Source organism: Pagrus pagrus (assembly GCF_965226575.1).
Source record: "Pagrus pagrus genome assembly, chromosome: 6".
NCBI classification, from domain to species: domain Eukaryota; kingdom Metazoa; phylum Chordata; class Actinopteri; order Spariformes; family Sparidae; genus Pagrus; species Pagrus pagrus.
Window position 1 is genome coordinate 10,380,027 of NC_140190.1, and position 24,713 is coordinate 10,404,739.

The following is a 24,713-nucleotide window of genomic DNA, read 5'->3' on the forward strand; positions in this document are numbered from 1 at the left end:
GTTTGTGATGTAGGCTATTTGACCACTTTTATGCTGCGTCTACGTCACTGTTTCAGATGGAAATATTAACCCAACGGTTAACGTCTGAGAAGCGGGTGTGCACTGAGCTTAAACAGAGGATGGGGAAAGTTAGCCAGACCTACGTTTGTCAAACCAACTTGTGAGTCTTCCTCCTTCCAGTCTTTTCTCTTGTAAAACCTTAAAAAATACTGCTTGAAGTCACATCCGGTTAAAACATAAAGCTCACCTTTGTCTCACATGACAGCCCCTCTGCCTTAGGATACAGTTATGAGCCCATTTTTAAGAAACCGGGCGCTTAATATTTACTTTTGCCACCGACACAAAGGTAAAAATTTAAGCTTTAACTGTTCCTTTATTACATTTACTTGAATAGTTTCTAATAAGAGTACCTTTAATTCTTCTTGCTCACCTCTATAACAGTGCTTTTATTGAAGCAGGAAATTATATCTAATAGTTTTTCCACCTCTGGTATTTAAGGCTACCTGGATTATCACACCCTCAAATATGCGGTTCCCCTCGCTCCTCTCCAGACCAACCACAGCGCTGGTTGGCCGTTGAAAACTCTAAACCGTACTCGAGCATTCACCAGACGCTTCTTAAGACAGACCTACTTCATTCTCAGCTTCTGTCAAGAAACCTGCAAAATGTGATGGATAGCGCTGGATGAAAGGGGTGGGGTGGTGATCTGAGACACACACACACACACACACACACGAGCAACTACACACTGCTTGCACTCAAATTGTGGTTGCTCTATTGAAATAATAAGCTGGATCCATTCAGTGGTTCTGCCAGTCCAAACAGTGCTGGTATCAAGGAGTCAGTGAGTGTGTGCGTGTGGTAGAACTGGCTGGTTTGAGCCCATCACGCCTCCACTGTGCGGTCAATAGCAGGAATATGCCCTCTGTTTCCTGCATGCCCCTCCGCCCCCTCACGCTCCTTTCTTTCCCTCTCCTCCTGTGTGGTCTCTCCGCGAGGTGATAAACGCTAACAGTGTGATTTAGACAATCTTCGTCTCATTAAGACTCAGCACGCTCGTGGCTAACTGAGCTTGACACGGCCGATATGGTATCTATTAACTTTTTTTTACAAGGCTCTGAATGAATCTACTGATTTCTGGGGTGTTTCCACGAGCAGAAATGAAAGGGCTTTTTTTTTCTTCCCCCGTCTCGTGTTATCTACAGGGCTGGGTTGTTCTTGTGTTTTGGCCTAATATTGATAATTCCAGTTTACAGGATATGACCGCTGGTTAGCCTCATTGATGGATGAAAGGGCCTTTGGAAAAACTTGATTTCTGCGTATGCGATAGCGTTGGAGCTGGAGGCGGAAGCTAAAGGCAGCCTGACCCTGTTCGCCTGGCCCCTTGTCTCACAGAAAAACCTTTGAGAAGATGCCAGCAACAGCACAGCTCGACGTTCAAGGCCTTCTCTGTCCCTCTCTTGCTCTTTCTTTCCTTCTTTTTCTCCCCGTGTGATTCTCTCTTCCCCTTTTTTTTTTGATCTCCTCCAAATATTTGCTTAAAAGTCAAGATGTGGAAACCCCTGAAGGTTCAGGACCGGGACTGACGACCTGATACGCTGCACACAAACCAGGCGTAGATGCGCTTCAACCACACACGTGCATGCGGGCTTTCGTCTTGGCAGTGACACAAGTGACAGCTCGAAGGAGGCACAAACAAAAACTCTTCCAGATGTCTGCACTCGCCTCCTCTGTCCTTTCATCTTGTCCTCTCTAACTTTTGTTGCCCACTTCATCCCTCGCTGTTTATCCCCAGCCGTTGAAACCCCTCCTTTTCACTCCACTGCTATTTCTCTCCTCGCACAGAAATCCTCTTACTCCTCTCATATTAACAGGGTCCTTGGCAAACCATTTTAATGATAGGTGATGTGATCAAACTGCACGAATGATAGCCGTAGCAAAACACAAAATATCAGAACCTGCTTCAAGAGAAACAGCGTAAGTGATTTCATATCAAAGAGCACCAATGTCTGAAAACGAAGAGAAAGAAGCATGACTGATATCTGGCGTCAAACAAGCCGAGTTGAAATATTGTATCTGTCCTTGGTGCGGTGTTGCAGCCTGCTGCAGAGGAAGTGGGGTTTGAGGTGGGTGGCATGCCTGCCCTTGAGTCAGAAGAGCAGTTAGGAAACACGTGTCTGTTATACCAAAAAAACATGATGCTAGCCTGTCGGAGGAGCTAACGATGATTTTAGCCTGTTGGAGAAGCTAACACTGAGTTTTGGCTGTTGGAGAAGCTAACATAATGATAGCCTGTGCAAAATGTTGATATCAATGTTATTCTGTTCCCTGTAAGTGGATATATTTTTGATTAATGCCTCCAAGCTAAAAATAACGCCCATCTTTTCTTGTTCATTATAGCATCTAAGCTTGCCAGTGACAACTGAAGTGAGCCAGCTGTTGTCAAGTATACAAGCACTGTCATTTACATACAACACACATGCAGGCTGTATATAATGAGGCCCATGGATGTAGAAGAAGATGACCACAGTGCAGCATCTAATCTTTAACTCTTACTGCCTCCACACTGGGATGACACAAAAAGGCAGAACACTCTCCACTAAGCACTCTCAGATGATGATTATGTGCATGTCGTGCGGTATGAGGTGGTGACATAAGTGGTTTTCTATGAAGTCTTGCTAGTCAAATGCAGAGATAAACATGCAGCCAGTGCAACGTCCCGAGTTGGGGAAAACACAGCAATTGCCTGGGACATAATTGATGAAAATAGGAGTCATTATCAGAGTCTTTAACCACATCCTCAAGAGTCAGAGACGGGTCTCAGTGTGCCGTGCCGGATGTATGACCGCTCTTCCAAATGTTGGTTTTTGCTGTGTTTATTTATCTACCCAACCCACTCAGAGGTGACCCCTGGGGCGAGCTATGGGCGCAGGCGAGTGTGTTTCGTTTGGATGCACGCACACATATACAGATACACACACACACACACACACACACACACACACACACACACACACACCACCACCCATCAGGCTCAGCATTTAGCCGCAGTATCTAAAAATATCACCCCAAGAAAAAGGTGGAAAAATACCAGCCTTGTGTGGTGGGGGAGAAGAGAGCGAGAGAGGTGGAGGAGTAACGGACCAAAGCCTCTCTCTCTCACCTCTTGATTTTCACCGCACCCTGACTGCTGAAAGGCCGGTTTGTTCTGTAGTGTTTGCCGTCCAACCGCCGGCTCCAAATGCATTCAGCGTAGTAGTCACGCAAGATGATGTTCACAACTGCCACATAATACCTGTCAGCTGAAGGCAGTTTTGGCTTGCATTGCTTAAAATGTTACTTTCTGCTTTTCTTAAACACACGATATGTAATTAATGAGACTTGAGGTCTCTTGAATCGAAACAGTGAACATTAATGCTCACAGAACACATAAACATGTTCCCCCTCTGTATGAAACGCTCTGTTTTAGCTCCGGCCTCTTTAATGTTTCCCAGGGAGTTATAGCGAGAGAGTTAATAAAAGTTAATAAAAAAACTACGGACATTTTCAGGCAGAAATGTTACATATTAAATCTTTAAAAGCAAGACCGTAACGTTTTAACTGAACAGATGTTATGCAGACACTGTGGCCACAAGCGGAAAAAACAGGATTAAAACTCAAGATGCTCTTGAGTCTGTGGCTTTAAACCTGCACTAATCAATAGTTTTATATTAATAACACATTTGTCTCCATGTAATATCAAATTCTACAGACTTTGATTTGGTTTTATGACCCTTAACTTTACAAAAAATAACACTGACAAATACACAAAGAGACTGAATAGCGGACAAAGTTAGCGACTAGCGAGGGAACACAGTGGAGCATTCAGCAGCTAAAGACCAAGATATTTCCTTCAGGAGTTGGTGGAGACCAAAAACAGAGCTAAAAGCGAGTCAACATTTGACCTCACCTGTCCAGAGACACGACTCCAAATTAATTTGAATTTTTCCTTTTCTCTGCTAGATGTATAAAAATAGACAACTGTCAGCTAACACGTTCACCACAGTAGCTTTATGTATAATTATGTCCCATGTCAAAGGTCTCATAACAGTGGAAAGAGAACACAAACAGGAAATAGCAAAAACGTGTCTCCTGGTGAGTTACGTTTTATTTTGTAATAAAATCAGAAAATGTTTATGCTATTAGAGGCACAAGTATAAAAAAGGTGACAACAAACACAGCAGAATCTGTCCAAAGTGAGCTTATAATGACTAACAACAGCCACCGTCATCAATCGTTCACTCACTCAAGGTTTACCATAAACATCCTCACGGGATGAAGCCCACATAATAATAGCACTGCTTGATACTTGGCTGCTCTGCTCCGGCCTTTGCATGTCCACACCTCCCCCCTCCCCTCCACAGTGAAATAAAGTTCGCCCACTCACGAGTAAAATGGGAAAGACAGGGATGGTATAACTCCATTGCTTGGGAATTTTAAACAGGGGAAAGTTGGCATCGCTCGACATCTCAGCTCTACTAAATTCAGCCATGAATATTTCCAGACTGTGGAAAAATGAGCCTCCTCTGAACGCAGCAGAACTAAAGCGTTAGACAGAATTATAGGTGGATATATCCTGCTTCCATATATTACAGCAGGTTGAGATTTGAGCTCTTGGTGACACTGGAGGTGTTTTTTTTTTCTTCTTTTAAATAATCGCTGGTGATTTCTGAGCGAAGAAGACCCCTCGCGTCAGATGACAGATACAACACTTTGTCATGAATGGTGAACTTGTTGAACCTTGACCATTATAAGATGCACAAACAGACCTTTCCATGACTTATGAGTGGTCAAATACTGGGAAACACACACCACACACACACACACACACACACACAGAGAGAGAGAGAGAAAGTGCTGGGGAGAAAGACAGAGCTTATTTCAATGGACTTTCCTGCTGTCAGAATGTCTGGTATGCATTAGCCACAGACTCCAGTGGGATAGCTGGATCCACAGTATGCGTGTGCATGGGAGTAAATGCATGCGAGCAGGCACACAAACACACACACACACACTCTCACAAAAACACAGAAGGAAGACAGACAAGCGGAGAAAGATACTCCCACAGGGGTCAAACACTTAAATCCTTAATTAAGTGCAGTTGAGAAGATGCCTCATAAAACATCCAGTCACAACTCGCGGTGCTGAATAATTAATGGTCCAAGATTCTGTAGAAAATGTGAAATGTTTCAAGGAGACATATTATGCTTTAAGGCTGCTCCAACGGGAGCTCCTCTCTCCCACAGAAAACACCGCTCCTGAAACGCCTCACCAGTAGCCGCGTGACTTCTTGACATCATTACGTCACACGTTCACATAATTGATGTCTATATTCACGGTAGAAGTGAAGCTAACTGGAGGCTGAAAACACGACAGAGCTGATAAGTGACTGTGCTGGCTCATGCGTGTGTTGGCTGACCAATCAGAGGAGACCATTTCTGGAGGGGGGGGATCGCCTTAAAGAGACAGGAGCTAAAACAGAGCGGTTGGTGAGATTTAAGCATGTAAACCGGTTCTAGTAGTGACACAAAAATAAAATCAGGAACCTGAAAATGAGCATTAAATGGCTCCTCTGAGCAGCCTGTGTTACATTCACATCTGGTTAAAGAGGTCAGAATATAAACTGTACATGTGAGGAGACATACGCATGAGAGTAACCACAGCATGCACACAGTCCTTCTATAAATGTTCTCTGTGAGCTCTATCTAACTCACCATCTCTACTTCTTTCTCCTTTTTTAACTCCTTATAAAACTCTCTGCTCTCTCTTTCATTCTGTTAGCTTTGGCACGACGAACGAACGGATGACGAACGGGGAAAGTCAGATTTCGATTGTGTGTTTACGCACGATGACTCTGTGCGCGTGTTTTGTCTGTTGTTGAAAAGTAAGAGTTAAACTTAACTTTTTGTTTTCCTGGTTTGAAAGACGTTTGTAGTTCCCCACTGGCTTGTCATCATGGCCTCATGTTTGCTTTTATTTTCATACATCTTTCTCAAAATGAAATTGCATCCGCAGTTGTAGAGGACTGAAGAATAATAACGTCAGAAGTTTTATTTTGAAGATTGGTGTAGTGTGGTGAAGTGAGGCGGGAGGATGTGGATGTGATGAGGCGTTTTTCCACTGGTATGTCTTTTCTTTTTAAGCACTGCTTGGTAGAGTGAGGTCAGTGTGACCTGTAAACTTTTGTGCTGAACCATTCTGATAAAACCGTCATTAATCACCGTGTAGATCTGAGTGCCATTCATTATCCTTTCAACAATGAAGAAAACTCAGCCCGATGACAAGCTTTGAGACTTCGGTCATAAACAGTAGCCAGATCGAGGTTTTTACTGGCAGATATCTGCCGTGTTTCTACTATTTCAACAATAACCAAAAACCTCTCTTTGGTTCTCGTTTGACTGTATCTCTGCCCAACAAATGTTGCTACTCCATTTCCTTGTTAAAAAAATATTGGCTCTTTTTCATTGACATCACACAAACCGCCCGTACAGCCGAGGGCGAGCTGGAGAAAGGCGTGCATGCTGGGATCAAAGAGGCCGAACCAGAGAGAGAGAGGGGACCACACGGCTCCCACAAAGCAGCACTTATTTAAGATCTGAATCAGTCTGGACTAGACTGGGAGCACCAGGCACAAAAACACGACCCAAACATCACAAAAGTCATTTTATAGTCGTCACAACCTCTCGACTTGAACACAGACACTGAAATGAATGAGAGCGTGGCAGCACAGACCTGGGTTGACCTGCGATGTCACGGCTCCTAACAGGTAGAGGAGGATGAGCAGGAGGAAGTGAACGTCCCACAGGTGCTTCATCCCAAATACATGCACAGAGACAGGCTTCCAATCTGAAAAGACAAGAGGGACACAGCAGGTTAAAACAGCGAAAAAATAGCTCAGTGTGTTAGCATGATGAGCACATTTTGTTTTGTCTGTTTTCATGGGAACCAAACATTTGTTTGGATATACAAGAGGAAAATGGGAGTTTAATTGGAAGCATGTTTTTTATTCCACTCAATAAAAGACACAATAATTGCCACCAAACTGGAATTTCCATTTATTTAGTGCTTTATCACACTATGACAGAAGGCCTATTAAATTTTCTTAGTGCGGTGATACTTTCAATATCGGCCACACAAGACAAAATAGCCTCAGTTTGAAATTAAAATGAAGCTTTTCATTTTTTAATTTTACATAATGTGCTAATTGTAGGAACAAATGACGAACAAGCAAGCGAGGGGACACATGATGGAGAAGGGAGGAGGAGGAGAGAGACGTTGAGACACTGAGTCACAGACATGACTTCAGCTGGACGGACACAGCGCCAACGAGCCGCCTCCAACTGACCACTTAGTCCGACAGCAGAGCACGACGACGAGTTTCAACCGGTTTGAGTCCACAATTCATCTCTGATGTGGCTTCACAAGTTTAGAGTTTCACAACAAAACAAAGAAATACATACAGCTCACTGACCTTCAAAATGTCTTTCCCTAAAACTATGACTAAGTATTTTAATTTCATGTACATTTTATTAAATAACTTATTAAATTAATGCAGATTTATGCATAAACATAACGTGTTTATTCAAGTATTTGTTATTTAAAGGAGACTTTTTCGCTTGTTTCCTTTCCTTCATCGTTTCATATCGGTTCTCACGTAAAAGGTCTTGAAAGTTAAAAAAGGTCAAAGTCCGCACCAGCGGGAGCTCCTCTCTCCCACAGAAAACACTGCTCCTGAAACGCCTCGTCAGTAGTCCCGCCTTTATTTCCGTGATTTTGTGACATCACACGACATCACCATGTCACACGTTTGCACAATTTATGCTTATATTCCTGGAAGAAGTGAAGCTGACTGGAAGATGAAAAAAACAACAGAACCGACTGGAGAGATGGTGAGCATGGTGGCTCAGGCGTGTGTGAGCTGACCAACCAGAGCAGACTGGGTGTTCGGGGAGGGGCCTTAAAGAGACAGGAGCTAAAACAGATTGTTTCGGATAGTATGAGAACCCTTTACACTAGGGCTGTAGCTATCGATTCTTTTTGGAATCGATTAATCTAGCACTTTATCGATCGATTAATCGATTAATCGTATATATATATTTTTTTGCATTTTTAAACAACCAAAACAAATAATGCATGACGAAAATGATGTGGCTGTAAAATGATCAACCATTTGGCTTTTATTTCTTAAAAAAACAGAGGTATTTCTTACAACTCCAACATTTGGCTCCAAAACTTTATTGCAATTTACCCATTTAGTGGGTAGTGCAAAAAGTGCAAACAATTAAATAACAATACAGTTTCAACTTACTGTAAAACATGTATAACATGTAACACTATGAATCAATACAAACTTAAATAGAAACGGCCATTTTGCCTTAGTGTTGTCTTATACAACATTACAAAAAGGGATTGCACCTTCTAACCACCTACTAACAAATAATATATAATCTCTGGGATAGGCCTATTTGCTATGGTAACCTAGCAACCTATGTGTGTGCACGCATGCTGTGTTATATATAATTTTATGTTATACATAGCACCAAATCACAACAGAAGTCATTTAAGGTCACTTTTCCTATAGAACCGGTGCGGACCGTGTTCGTTTAATTAATAATTTCTTCATCGTCGCGCATTTACAATTCTCCTCCGCTCTGTTTTACGAAGGGAGGAGCTCCGGACCGACGTAAACAAACACACGTGCACACACACTTACAGACAGACAGAGAGACAGAACATGTCATGTCGGTCTCAACTGTCTGTAAAGCAGATATCATATCTACGTTTTTTAAACGCGCACAAACTGATTCTGCTCTGGCATGTCATCTCGAGCCTTCGCAGTTCTCCGTCGTGGTGGCGGATACGCAATGCAATCCCCCCCGGGCTGCTGGAGAACCAGCGTGAGGACGTGAGTTTAGAGGACCAATCACAGCCCTTGCCGTCTCCGTTTCCCCTCGACGGAGTGACGGACACTTAAAAAATCTTTCATGCGCCCGGAGAGTGCGGAGAGGGCTCTCCGTCAGGCTCTCCGGCGACGGAGAGGGCTCTCTGTGTCCGTGTACGGCACTTTACGCAGTAGTAACAACGGTCCGTGTGGAACAGTCAAGATCCCTGCGCGTCATAGGAATTTAACGACGCTTCGAGGCAGAGTTTTTGCCTCGACCAATTTTTGTAATCGAGTAACTCGAGTAACTCGATGAATCGTTACAGCCCTACTTTACACTGAATTTATATTCTAAATTAGATAGAAAATGTGATTAAAATACTTAAAGTAGCTGTTTGGGACAAATTATTTGTATGAATGTACAAACTTAAATGTCTACAATAGGCCATGGATGTGTTCAGTTACATGCTTCAACAGTTTTCTTCCACATGAGCAAAAAGCTTCCACTTTGCTTTACTTATAAAGATCTGTTATCTGATAATTTTTTTACTGCTGCTCAAAGTCTCTGTTATATAACCGAGGTTAGTTTTATTGTTCACACCATGTTAATCATGTCTTATGTAACACGATTGTGCAGTAAATGAGAAACCAGACACCCAAATGTAATTAGAGGGAAAAATCTACAAGTCAAGTGTTAAATTTTGAGAGTTTTCCAAAAGCTTTCAGAATCTTTTTTTTGCTCCGTCATCTAATGATTTTGTATCGACGACAGGCTTTGTGTTCTGCAGCTCCAGTGTAAATCAACAGAGCAGGGTTATCTAAACCCAATTGCACATAACACAAAACAAAACTACCAGAGCACTGTGGGAATTTTCACAGAGAGACATCGGTGAGTGTGTGTATCAGACGTTTCCTGCTCTTCATCGCCGGCCAAAGACAACATTTTCCTGACGTTTCCTCATTGAAATAACAGAAAGATCAGCAGCATGCCGCTCAGAGCTGCAGTGCAGGACAAGACCGGACTACAGTACAGACCTTTAATCACTGTACAGTGTTGGATTATTCCTAAAAACATGGTCTCTGTGCTTCTCTCCTGTTGCTTATGTTCAACAGGGGATCTCCACCAGCAGTCTGTTAAACCTCTGTCCAAATTAACCTCTGACATAAATGAAGTGCAGGTTCATATTCTGTCTATGGGAAACAAATCCAGACCTGTTGATTTTGAGCTGGTGCCCACATTTTCTCAGCTTTCCACATTGCCTGACTACAATGATTAGACATTTGGAAATATGAAATATGAGTTGGAAAACACTGATAGTTACGGTTTGTTTTTGCCAAATAACTCTGGATGTAAATTGATTCTCAAATACTCTTGAACTAAAGCAGTCCTGTGGTTTAAAAAACGACCTCAATCTAATGCCGTGCGACCGGCGCCGATGCTCCACCTACTGAATTTTGCGACACTAATTAAGGTCTGACTCGCGTCTTTCATTGTGCCTTCACACATAATCTCATTGCTTTTCTTACATCCATTTCCTGCAGCTTCAGGTTACAGCCACTTCCCACTGAGACCCCTTTGCTAAGCTTAACTCCTCTATGCGTTTCATGGCTAATGAAACACAAACACCTGATGGCTTGTGTGCATTTGGAAGTCAAAAATGTGTTTACCATGTGCTGGAGGACATTTATGTAAAGGCTGCCTGTGTTGTGTCGGGGAGGTGGACTGACCTTTGCTTCTACATTTTTCAAAGGACCGAACTTATGTGTTTGCATGTTTTAGCCCATTTACTGCAAATCACATACATCTTACAAATAACTGCTCGCCATTCTTCTACGCATGTCATATAACTCAACCATAAAGCCCTTCACACGTAGCTCCATGTACATAGTGAATTAATCTGATAACCTTTCAGGCATCTCTCGTGATTTTCACTGTTCACACATGCAGCAACATTCAGGAACATTTTTGTGTTGCACCTTTTCATACAGGCCATGACAACGGACAGTCTAGCAGATGGCGGTAATGCAACGCCAAACGTCATATAAAACTCAACAGAAGAAGAAGAAGAAGAAGAAGAAGAAGAAGAAGAAGATGGCTGTCTCCCCATTTTTCATCAATTCACAAATGTTGTTTTTGTGGTACGCATTTTTTTTATTTATGTCAATACAATGAGAGGAAACTTCTTGAAGAGTTTTGAAAACTGCTTCAGATACAGTAGGTATGAAAAGTCTGTAGGTATAGGTGTGTGAAAGCCAAGTCTTAAGTCTAAAGGCTGCACCCTAAGGATACTTTGACACCTAACCTGTTTGATTTGGTTGATAATAACCTTGGTGTGTTTGTTAGGTGTGGAAGTACATGAGGACATCCACCTGGTAAACTGCTGCAGTGGTGTGGTATTAATACAACTCTAACTGTGAAAAATCACCTGTCTCAAGTAAATTCAGGGTCCTTCCAATGCACTACACTGACATGAGCCGACACCTGCGAATGCCTCTGGATTTGGAAAGTTTCTGTCTGTAATGTGAACTGTCTGTAAATTTCTTGGTGTGAAAATACAGCGGTCTTTGGAGACTTTTCTAAAACTTCCAGACCCTATTTATTATATGTTTCTCACTGTCTTTGCTCTTTGTTTGACCCTCAGAGTTAAGGCTGCAGATATGTGTGCGTACAGTAAGTAAACGTTGGAGATGGTTTACTGATTGTGAAAACGTGGAGATGGATTTCCTGCACATCAGCTGAATTGCTGTTGCCTCCTCTGGATCCAGCTGTGTTCTCAATACCTGCGTGAGGTCAACAGCTGTTATTCCACCACTGGCCTCTGTTACAGTAACATCAGATCGGACAGCAACGCTGGAGACGCAGGCGCAGGTTCACAGCTCTGGAAACTTCCCTCCGCTCTCGTCTTACAGGAACGCAGCAGGAAAAACTTATTCATGTCCTATCTCGGTTTCAAAAAGTGTCTATTCCAGGATTTTTTCCTTTTCACTGTCAAAAAACATATTCTCAACTTTGAAGGGAAAAACAGGGCGAGCACTGACGAATAGTGTCAAACCTAAAGGGTTAAATTCAAATGTACAAACGTATCCATAGTTTATTATCTATTATGTTCTCGCTGTCATACAAAGTGAGTTTTTTACACACAAGGTTCTGAAATTGTGTCTTTTAAATCAACTTTACTCTGGCAATCATTTCATCCAAGTAGGCACAACTCTACGTTTGAAAGAAGTGGACATTTCTCTTCATAATCCATTTTTTAACAGCTTACAGTAACATTGATTTTTCTGAAGTGAAAACACTCGCACTAAAAGTAAAAGAGAGAAGGGGGATTGGAGACAGATGAACGCAACGAGGACCAGCTGCACAAACCCTTCAGTGGCGAATTTATTCTCATCGCTCCAGAGAGACGGAGCAGGAAATAGACAGGAGATCTAGGACACACAGACTTCCCCACCTGTATGTCAGATAGAGATACACAGGAAGTCTGACCATTGGGTTTTGCTATTTACCATGCATGAGAACTTATGGGCCGGTGAATAAGTAAAGTAATGTTTCAAGGGTTTTTAAAGTCCTCTAGGTGAGGTGAAATTATGGAAAATAAAAGTCTCCTTCCCGGCACAGTAAGTCTGACAATTTACTGGTAATTAAACAATTCATTCAGCAGCGACCAGCAGACACCAACGGGCAGAGTTTGGTTTGGATATCACCGGTCTGAGGTAAAGTCTGCGCTCTACTGTTACCATGGTAATCTGGGTGCACCTACGTTTTGTGTTGAGCTCACACTAACGAACCGATGCAGGCAGTCCAACGTAAACAGGTACAAGGAGAGTGAAATTGGAGGGGGGGGAAGAGAGGAAAGATGCCATTCGGGGCTTTTCAAAACAGCCCCGAATGGCATTTATTTGATACAGATGCCTGTCCGCAAACCCCAACACAAGCATGCAGGGTTACGTGTAAAGAGTGGGGTTTGACTCAAAGTGAGGCTCAGAGATCTACGAGGAGCTGTGAAGTGACTCTTTCTGGACACTGGATATTAAATAGCAAGAGAATACATGTGAATAAAAACACTGATAATAATTTTTCCTCTTGTAACAGTTGCATTTGTGCACCACAATTTTGCAAAACACATAAAAAAGGGCATCAATGACAGGATGATGGGATCTTTAGCATCAAAAAAATGAAACTGTGTTGGTCTTTAAGGTCAGTTTGTTAATTCACTTTATTCAGTCATTAAAAAGAAGAGAGTTTGTTAATTTAGTTTGCTTGGACGTGAAAAGTCAATGATCTTTCTGTTCTGATTAAAATTTCTTCCCCAAAATCTACATAGTGCACCTTTAACATCAGCATGTTAGCATGCCGACATTAGCATCTAGCTCAAAGCCTCACAGTGCCGTTAGCATGGCTCTAAATTCAGCCTGACATGAAAAAAAAATCAAACCTGTCTCTGATCTCCTGTCTCTCATACCGAGCAGCTAACCTTCATGAAAGTCTATACCACAAGACAGCACACTCCAGGGTCACTTTACTAAAATAAACCAAAGTCAGATCCACTGACACTTAGAAAAGCTTTCAGAAAGGGAACAAAAAATAAACTTAAAGCTAAAAGTGTATGAAGCAATCAAAACAAGTCCCTAGAAGCATGTTTGACATGTTTCAAAGGTCCAAGAGAGAATTTTCTCACCAGACACAAGTCACAGAGGAACAGATTCAAATATCAAGAGAACAAAATAGGATGATTAGAGAAGACAAAGAGACTTATGAGAAAAAGAAAAATATATGACTTTTCCTGAGTCTAACTATAGAGAATGACACAGCGGTAACAGCATACTGGTCCCACCTTTACTCTGCTGCTGTACCTCGTGACTATATGATTAAAATGTCTGGGCAATAACTCTCAAAGGAAAGTTGGCCTCATATATTCATACATATTTCACTGACGGACGGGGAAAAAATACGTTTTTGTCCTTCAGTTTAATATGAGCATTTTAACCATGATGAGGAGCGAGTACGTCATCTTTAGAGGGCCCCTCACTCTAATTTTGAACATCTTCCACCCCAATCAATCAATATAATAATGTCTCTTTGCCGTCTAGGGGAAGCAGTTATCAGTATTACTGTCCAACACAGCACACAGTATGTTCAAGGCTCAGTAAGTGATCAGAGTGCGATCATGGTCATGTGTTTGTAGTCTATATCCCGGTGCAAACCATCGCTTATTGTACACAAATGCAAATGTTGAATATTTCAAAATAAAGGCAGGATTTTAAAAGAGTGAAATCTGTCATTTAAGCTCAATAAGACTTCCTGCCTTTCTCTTGTTTTCCCTCCTTTGTGATTGTCCTGATTAGTTTCACCTGTCCACGATTGGCTCCTTGTGTATTTAAGCCTTGTCTTCCCCTCTCTCCCATCTGTTCTGTTTCCCCACGTCAGTATTTGCCTGCTTCTTGTGTTTTTTGCCACCTGCCTTTTTTATTGCTTGCATTTATTTTTTCAGACTTATGGATTGCAGCCAGCTTTATTAAAGCTCACCTGCTGCTCTGTTACCTGCCTGCCTCCGTGTGTCTTGCTTTTGGGTCCTCATCATTTTGCTGCTGGGACATCTCTGTCATTGATACTGTGTGTGCTGTTCAACGGACCCTGCCGCCTCTCTGCCTTCAAACTGTGTTCTGGGGACCTTATTTTCCTCTGAGAACAGCTTGTTTATTCAGTTATGCAAAAAATAAACATTTCTGGGTTTGTATTATTACCTCATTAATTTGAATTTCTTCTCCAAAAATACAAAGTGCCCCTTTAAATGTGTGTGTATTTACCAATATAAGCTTCAATAGGATGCATATTTGAGTGTACATTTTAAAAATACATGTTGTGTCAATAATTTGGATTAAAACAAAATTGTGAACATACTTGCATTAATAACAATCAGTTAGATCTACTTTTCTTTATCTAAGAATAACAGTATATGATAGCATGGCAGCCGTTTACAGCACTCTCACTTACTTTCTCCCATATAAAAACAAAACCATGTGTGGTAAATGTTACCAAATGTGGTGTCAAATGACTGTATCTACTGTGGGAGTTATAACATGTCACTTCACATTAAACACAGTATCAAACTATGTCAGCGACCCACTTAAACTAATGTATGTCTGTAGATGTATTCATAGATATGAAGGGTAAAGCACCGCTCGGACAGACATGAAGAATTACAGGAAAGATCCGACTTCGACTGGACCTTTGTTTGACTTCACGCGGGTTATTATAAACACAAAATGTTGATCGGCAGTGAACAGAGTTTATTGTGTCAGCCCGGAGCAGAATGTTCCTGAATAGAACGACTATTGACTTGAATTTCAGCTTCTGGGGGGAAAAAAGTCTGCGCCCCATAAATATCAGCTCCCTCATGGCTAGTTCAGGAAGTGGTGAAGGACAGATACTACCCTCAGAAACCCACCAGCCCGCAGAGCTCAGCCATCAAACTCACACACATGCTCTACCTACACTTCTGAGTCACACGGATAAATTAAATGTGGCTGAGATTCACCGACGAGTTTCTAAATTCGTACGACTCACAGGAAAAATAACTATTGCAACTTAAAACTCGCATGAAGACCTCACACACGGACATCTGCACTCTCGTACGGTCAGTCGGAGCCCGTGTCCTCCGGCAGAACTCTCACACTGCAAACGGGCCGGCGGTTTTATTTTGTTTTCCCAGGCTTTCTTGTTTGTATAAATAATCAGGTTTTCGTGGGAGGGTCGAGCGCACAGACTAACCTTGGTGTACCACCAGGTCCTGCTCCCTGGGAAAGCCTGTAAAGTCAACACGCAGGTTTACCTGGCTCTGTTCCCTGCCTCTGTCACACAGCAGCGTCAACACTTGGGGCTTTACATGAGCCTCTGCGGGAGAGTTATAGCAGCCAGTGGAGGTCAAAGGTCAGGTACAACTGAACGCTTCAACATCCAGCCACCAAAAACTGGTGATAGAGAGAGGAGGAAGAAACTAAGGTCTGAGGCATTTTAGAGTCTGTGAGTCCTCCTGAGCGGCTGTGGCTCAGCGGCCTCCAGGAATCGGGAGGCTGCTGGTTCGATTCCCTGGCTCCCAGGGTAATGCAGGTACATGGTCATAAACAGAAGTACTTTGCTAAATGAAATGTCAGGGGATCACCAGAGTCATCACAATCGATCCTGAGTGCAACATGAATGTCTACACAAACCTTCAGGACAATCCATCCAAAGCTAGGGTTAGGGTAAAGCTAAAGCTAAAACCTGCCTCATCACACTCTAAACCAAAATGAAAGTTTGAATACTGATAAATCTTCTGGCTTCTTATCGACAGTAATATATAAAATTAGATTACATGAGGTTAAAAATTCAAAGGTAACCAATCCAGGGCTTCTTATAAAGAGGGAAAAGGGGGGAAGCTTTCTGTGGCCCAGCTGCTAGGTGGGCTACATTATGTTCTTAAAGTATAAGCAACCAAATCTCTGTTTTGAACAAAAAAGCCATTACTTATCAAAACAGCAAAAATAAAAATTATATTATCTTTAGCAAAATGTCACCTTGTTCATAACAAGACGACCTGAGAAATGTACTGGTCTAAACTAACTAGGCTAAAGCTAATGCTGGAGTTGATTACTTTGCTGTGGCTGGACCTGCATGTAAATTGGGATGCCAGAAAAGAAGAGGGGGGAAGAAAAAGAGGGACCTGGCAATGGCAGAAATGATGACAAACTTTCTTTAGTCAGCTCAGGAAGCTGCTTCCTGCCAGACTGAGGAGGTGGCCAGGAGGTAGCTGGCATGGGTGGATGTCAAAACTAACAACGAGGATGATGGTATGAGGAAACTCAGTGGACTCAGGGACCCAGTCATTTCTGTATCATCTAATACTAACAACTTGACAGTATAAAGGTATGGTACGACTGCTATAGGCCTACTTTTCTGAAAAGGGGCAATAGATGAAAGTCAGCTTTTAGCTCTATCTGGTGACATTAATGTATTTTCTGTGGCGTTTGGTGGCTTGGTGGTAAAAACCTGAACCGTATAATCACAACATTGCTCATTCAGCTCATGCTGGGGATCTTTGTTGCACTTAATCCATCATTTCCTGTCTGCTTCTGTTATTTTAACTGTTCAAAAAAGGCAAAAACCGACCAAAAGTTGCTAAAACCATACAATAACCAATAAATAATGGCGAACCTACTGCTAAAGACAAGGCATGCCAAATAGGAAGTCAAATAACACATTTTACTCAGTTCAAATCTTCTCACTCAACCCAGAAATCATGACTCGGCCTCATAGCTATACTGCATTTACAGTATGTATAAGGGCGTGTGTGTGTGTTTATGTGCAGTGTTGGTGCTGGGCCTGATTGCTATACAGTGTGCCCGTACGCTACGCACCGTAACCACTCACATGTGCTTTCTATTATATCCTCTTGTTTCTCCCTGAAGGCTGTAACATAGCATTGCGGATATTTTATTTTTATGGGAATGCATGAAATCCGAATCACATTTCCCAATCAGAGCCAGGTGGAGCCATGTAAACACACACGGGCAGTAAAAATCTGAGAATGAGGCGCACGCACTTGCACGTGCACACGTACAGTGTGTAATTACATTTTTCTCGACTGGAGGAGGAAAACAATACCGTATAGTGCGGGTAAGACGTGACACCTGCGGAGAAGCGTTTCCACTTAATGGTAGGATATCTTACACCACATATGCACATGTAATGATATACGAGGAAGATTTTTGAGTTTTTCTTTATGATAGAGTGGATTAAAAACACGACTTTGCTACGTAAGCAATAGTTTTACAGCAACATGAAACCAAAAGCTGAAAAGCTAAGGTCGTGTACCGCTTTGAATCCATCTGCTGAGGCTTGGGTGTCACATCCTTCTGCACAGAAATTGTTATTTTACAAGAAAGTCTGCAGAGGCTGACACGAGGCCAAAGGATACACTCACTGTAATGACTTTCCATTATATGTAATGTATCAGAGGTTAAGGTTTGAGGTTTGTCTTTAACACCGTAACTGCTTTTCTTGAGGTTCGACAGTCTCCAGCAGGAGCACACCTGCTTTAGCTCCTCACTGGCGCTGCCACGAGGGACCTTCAGCTGCCCGAGGACATGAACTGCTGAAGCCAGCGTGCAGGTGCTCGTAAAGGCTACCAGCTGATGTTTAGAGGCCACGAGGGAGACAGAAAGGCGAGAAACTGCCGGAGAAGCTGTTGGCACTCTTACTTCACCTGTAAATACTCACAGATACACAGATTCAGCAGTGTATTTGATCTACCTGCAAAAGATCAGGTCATTGTGAATATCGTGCCGCGACGAGGGGTTTCTGTTTATTATGTAAGGAGAGAAGCCTTAAAAAAAAAACTTTGACTGGAAATCCATTTTGATTGAATATCCAGGCCCTGAACTTTACAGCTACACTGTCAGATTGGAAAAACACCGGTTCACGCCAAGAAGCTCTTTTTTCTTTCCACTTCCCCCGTTAAAGCAGAGGTCCATCCTTCTGCACGCTGCTTGAATCAAGAGCAATTGTGAATTCAAACTAGGACAGAAAGTGCTTTCTCAACTCTCAACACGAAACGTACATCTGTGTCCTTGAACGAAGTGCTGCATTCAATATCCTACAAATCCTACGGTACAAATTAATTCATTTCTCAATTTATCATTCATTAATTCATTCATTTTTCAAAGTTATTAAATAATTAGTTATTTTTACAGCGACAGCACACAACTAACAGAAATTGCACCGAAGTTAGCTAGAAGCTAATTTGCATCTGTTGTCCCTGAGCAAGTACATAAAATCACTCATTACTCATTAATCACACGTATGTTGTAGCTCTTCGAGGTAAAGCCAGTTTAAACTACTTTATATAGTTCATTAGGTTTTCAGTGGTTGCCGAACTAGAGGGTTGTGAGATGACTGATTGGCCAGAAAATACAGAAAAACACAAATTTGTGTTCATTTTTCGGCCATTTTTTCTTTCTAAAATGTCTTTTGTTCGAGGATATTGTGTAATCTGAACAGTTACTAAATGCACAGTGTGTAATTTTTAGGGCTCCACCTCTGCTGACGCTCGCCTCTACTGATGAAAAATCTCTGACTCTGGCAGAAATGTTCACAGAAAGTTTTTCAGTTTTATTCATGTTATGTTTAATCACGTTCACAGACTTCCGCCTTCACTCTCTGACTCTCTCCTGGAAGTTATAGTGACAGGGGACTAAATGAGAGTCACTGTCATGAGTAAAATTACAGATTTCTTTGGATTTGAACATTGTTGCAAAGAAGATAATGTACAGTAAGTACACAACGCTACAAAAATATACATAAAAAGGAATGCAGATATGTGGCATATTGTATCTTAAAATTAAATCACTAGAGAAGTTTACAGGTACAAACCTTTTTTTATAAGGAATCATCAGCCAAAAATGTTAAACGTGAAAAGTAACTACGTCTGCGTGACTGTCGGATAACTGCAGTGAAGTGAAAGTACAATATGTTCCCTCTCTGAAATGTTGTACGTGTAAAGAGGAAGAAAATGGGAGTATTCAAGGAAAGTATCTCAAAATGTTACTTATTTTCTATGTATGTAACACATAATTTTAGACCAAAGACATTCAAATAAACAGTTGCAGAGCAGATAGTAACAGCTGTATAAAAAGGCAGATGTTGTGCACACAGCCTGATACGTCAGCAGTGACAACTCTTTCATTGCCCAGGCTGTCATTTGTGCAGAGTGGCAGCCTGCAGAGCGTCCTGAGGTCCTTTTCATGTTGAAATATTACCTCACATCTGCCCTGACAGCCTGTAATTAGGAAGGACTGGGACAACTGAGAGACGGCGAGGTGGAAGGACGGATAATAAGCTTCAGACAAACGGACAAACAAAAACAGAGGGCCACTTGTAAACAGGAGAGGGAGAATGAGGCCACATGTGCAAACACAGGAGCACTCAGGCTCCGACTGCTGTGTGCTAATGTGTATCTGTGCATCTCTATTTTAGCTCCTACCCGATTGTTTGGTTTTTGTGACTCCACCAGCCTTTTCTGTGATATCAACATCGGTAATTACTCCACAATAGAAAATATCACAGAAGAAAGGACATTTTTGTCATACTTCCTGTCACCGAATCGCCTCTGGTTCTGGATGCAGACCTCAAGTCGGAGACAAACAAGCAACTCAGGCTCAGAATTAAGAGGCACAAACGTAGCCTGCTTTGAGCTACGAGTAACCTAATCCCCCTCAAACAGTAGGTGATGAGTGGGGCGCTGGTTTGGGCAGGGTCGAAGTTCAAGCACGTGCGGTACACAGAGTCAACAGCGCAGTATTTAAGGGATGATGTTCCCTGAAATGCTGCTATTTATACCAAATTACAGCATGCACCTCAGCGAGCGAGCAAGAGGGCGGGCGGGCGAGTGCGCAGCTGGTTTTCTCTTGCCAGAAGCATTGATTTGAAAACACTTCCAATCAAACAACGTCTGCGTCGAGTTACAGCTATAAGCTAAGTAAGCACCGGGTGCCTCCAGTGCAGTGTTTTGAATGTGGGGCTGAAATTACAGCCCTAGCTGTGGTGTGTGATTTGGGGTCTGAATGTGAGGATGTCAGTCAGCCTCCGAACTGTGGAGGGAAGGGCTGCTAATTGAAATGACATGTCAGAAAGATGCAGCGATAACACACTCCTAATGTGGTCCCCTTTTACTCCTTCGTTCTATTTATCCCTGAGTGTGTGTGTGTGTGTTTTAGCCTATATATGTGTGTGTGCATCTTATATCAAGTTACATCCAGATAATGGAGCGATGGCTTCGGATCAAATCCCCCCTCGAACGTTCTGTCCCGCTCTGTTTTCCAACTGTCTGGACAAATAAAAAAACACTAAAGTTGAGTACATTATCCACTCCCCTTGGACATCCACCACAGGCATTTCATATATTTCCCTGTCATAAGCAATAATCCTCCATTTGAGCTCTGACAAAGAGCTTATTTACCCTGACAAAGATAGCTTGTTATTTACACATCCAGCCAAGAGAGCTCACAACAACAAAAAAGGCCTCAAAGGACAAAAAATCCACACCCCTCTTCTCTGATACAGTCGTAAATCGTCCATCTGTGGTTATCACTGCGTTCCTTGAATTAATTTGTGGGCACGTTTTGAAATCTCTTTTTGTTTTCCCTCAACTTGATATGTCTACTTGTGCTTCCATTACTTCTTTGTTCCACAGAGTTCGGCGCTGCGCTGAGAAAGAGCTGCACTTTGGCGTCGAGGAGAGAGCAACAAAGCAAAAACACTTCATTAAAATCACTATATATCACGACCTTGTGCTACATGGATTTGAACATGATTATTGAACATTGCTAAAGAAATGACAGATGTTTCCCCGGTCAAGAAACATTATGCAAGGAGAGCTACTCTGATGTGGAGAATGATGTCTCTCCGGTGCTCTTCAGTATGTGGATCCTATTGGTTTGAACTTATTGAAGAAGTCTGAGGCGCTCAAGACGACAATGAGATAAAAAGCCTTTAATTTCTCACGGCTATTCAATCATAACATGCCTGCGTGTTTCAACCATCGAGGCCTTCCTGCATGTTGCGTGTTTTTATTGCTGTTTTAATTCAAAAGCCATTTCTGTCCATTTCTGACCAAAATGTTGGATTCAACATCAACTTTTCTTAAAAATAACACCTTTAAGTATGTGCAATATAAAGGAATAGGCCGAGCCAGCTGTCCTCTTCATACTCAGAACAAACACAGGTTAGCATACAACCAGAGAAACTGCTAACTGCTGCTAAGTTAGCTAGTTAGCTCTGTAAGCTGTGCATCTAGTGGATCAGACTGGGAGCTCAGAGCGGGGAGGGGAATGCTGGTTAGCATGTTAGCTTCAGTGGATATCCCTGCAACACAATAACACCTATAATGTCAAAACCGTTATTTCTTCACCTTCACTTATTCATTGCACCTTTAAATCTTTTCTCAAACAAAGACAAGTAAATATACTTTTTTCTATTGATCACTCTAAGGCTGCAACTAATGATTATTTTCACTGTTGATTAATGAGTCTATAAAATGTCAGTGAAAAGTGTCAGTCAGTGTTTCCAAAGGGCCTTTTTGGATTGAAAGTTTTTACTTTTTTCCTTAAAAAAACATCATAAAATCATAGTTGGCAATTTATTTCAAAGTTGACGACTAACCGATGAATTGTTTCAGCTCTAAATCAATTAAATATTCAGTCTAAAACTACATAATGGTAAATTTCTCATTACCAGCTACCAGACATTGTGCCAGAAGACATCATGCTGCAGAAATGCCAACAACATTAACAAAGACAAAACGCTGCCATGTGTAGAGGTGAATAAAACCTGCCTACTAACTGCAGTCACACACACACAGACCAAACGTGACCTCAGCATCACCTTCACCTCTCTACAACATTTAATCCATTGATCAGAGCCTCTCCTGCTGCTCATACACATTCTCAACTCTTCAGATGAGTGTCGAGTTGAGTCACCAAATAACTCCAACGTGGTAGAAAGGAGGCCTCTGTGTGGACATCTATCACCCACACACCACAGGAGGATACCTACATACCACCTACGTAACACCTACATAACACTGAGGAACATACACACCACCTCCGTGACACAAAAAAAGCGAGGACGTGTACTGGAGTCTCTTTCAAAGCTGTAACTCGAGCATCCGACATTTCATCAGCTGACCGCAGTAAACTCTGAGACAATCTGAGCGGGCCATAAATGAGTCAGTTGTTTAACTTTTCCAAAAACACACTGCTCACTGCCCCGCCACAATAAAGCAAACAAGAATGTGTGTGTGCTCGCTGCGAGGCATTCAAAACAAGAGTCACATCATTTTTACATTAGTTACACTTCGGTTGGTGCTTGTGAAAGAAGAATTGGTGCCATTCTCCAACAAAGGACGGACAGACAGCCAGACAGCCACAACCACGCTTCAATCATTAAATATCTGACATGTCTGCTGTTTGAACTTATTCGTGGCAGACACTGAAAACAGTCCAAGAGATGAAGCTTCTGCTGGAGTTTTGATGATATTTTTAAAGAATTATAAAAAAAACTCTGACATTTATACTCTTTTCTTCAAGCCTGGTCATTATTTGAAGTGAGAAGATCTTTAAATCAATCACATCCAAAGTAAAACAGTGTGTTCAGTTTGAAACAGCTGGATCTGCAGCAGAGCAGAGAGGAGTTTCAGCATAACACTGCATCACTTTGCTCCTCTAGTCTGCCATGCAAACAGCCGACACTCCACAGAGAAGGTACATGGAGTTCAAACATGCAGCTAAAGCTCCCACTGTGAAACACTTCAGGGAAACTTTAGGGCACACTCAGAGGTTTCAGGGAAGTTGGTCAGAGTCCTGATTTCTACAGTCCCCCCAAAAAAACAGTTTGCAACTAGTAAAAAGGAGAAGGGTGACTTACTTCTAAGATGTCTTATCCTTTCAGACCATTTGTTCCCGAGATGGTTTGAGATTATTCCAGTGAGAGTGAAGGCGGCTGGATGTTTCAATCCGAGCCCTTCTCTCTCTGTACCGTCAGGCGCCTTCACCAGGGCTCACTGGGCTGATGTAAGACACCCCTGCACGTAGGAAAAAAAGGAGAGGGAGAGGAGAGACAGAGGGAAAGAGAGCGAGCGAGAGAGGGAGGTAGAGAAAAAAAAAAAAAGGTTCACATTCTGTGGATTCCTGGGAGCGTGCCAAAGTCCCAGAATTCCACATGCCACACATACGGTTTCAATTAAGTTTGAATCCAACGCTCAATCAGAAAAGCTTTCTTCCTCCTGAAAAGAGCCTTTCTTTTGACAGCTAGAGGCTCACGCAGCCATAATGCAAAGCAACGTTGGTGCTGAAGTCATTTTGGTTATTAAATGACACATTTATAGAACTTAAATCAAACATCATGCACCTTAAGTTTTGACTTTACTTCATACTGCTGATCTGTTGAGTGTGATCACCTGTAATGAAATATGATCTTTGACAATGAAGCAACTTTTCTCTTAAACCCAGTGGCACTAACACTGCAGTGCGTCAAAGCCTTAATAGTCAGAGCAGAACCATGAAAAGTGTGAGTCAAGTGTCACAGAGAGGTCGTCCTCTAATGACGTCACAACGTCCGTTGTTCTGCGTCAAAACTGTTTTTATCAGACCAAAGAAATTCAGCTTATTTTGAAATGCGAAGGTTTCAGTTCAAAGAAACTGTGACTTTAGGTTTTTCTTATTTCTCGGAGTGTAAGAGTTGCCTGTAGTGTGTCTTGATGATGAGGAAGCCATCATGCAGTAAAAGTGGCTAGGAGGAATTTATTGGATTTTTTTGTCTGCTTGAATGGAGAGTTTCTTCAACGAGATGGCAATGTTTTGGAGGTCACTCTGTTCTTCCACCACTCCATGCTAAAATATCTCAACAACTATTGGATGGATTGCCATGAAATTCTAGTTTGTACATTCATAGTCCCCAGATGATGAAACCTACAAACTCTGGTGACTCCCTGACATTTCCTCGAGTGTCTGAGGTTGACATTTGTGGCCTGGCTGAAATGTATTGACAACCGTTGGACAAATCGCCATGAAAATTGTAAGTGGATGTTCCTCTTGGCATGACCTGTGTTAACGTTTGTGACCTCTTAATTTCTCCTCTGGCTCCATTTTCAGATTAACATTTTTAATTTATCCAAATTTGCCAGAATACCTGCAAAAGCTGCATTTTGTTTTTCATACTCAACATTGTAAGCACTGAACCTGCTAAGCATCAGCATTT

The 24,713-nt window shown here is 42.1% G+C and overlaps 1 protein-coding gene across 2 annotated transcripts in view; it reads right to left on the reverse strand.

The window, feature by feature from the left end:
• The window catches only part of ddr2a (discoidin domain receptor tyrosine kinase 2a), a 32,412-nt gene extending 8,886 nt beyond the window's left edge, over positions 1-23,526 (reverse strand). For both annotated transcript variants that reach the window (XM_084354264.1, XM_084354263.1), the window contains exons 1-2: positions 23,382-23,526; positions 6,772-6,885 (exon numbers count right to left, since the gene is read on the reverse strand). In XM_084354264.1, coding sequence (XP_084210390.1) covers positions 6,772-6,853 — 82 coding nt within the window. In that variant the 5' untranslated portion in view covers positions 6,854-6,885; positions 23,382-23,526. The remainder of the gene's footprint in view (positions 1-6,771; positions 6,886-23,381) is intronic.
• Between the last annotated feature and the right edge of the window lie 1,187 nt (positions 23,527-24,713).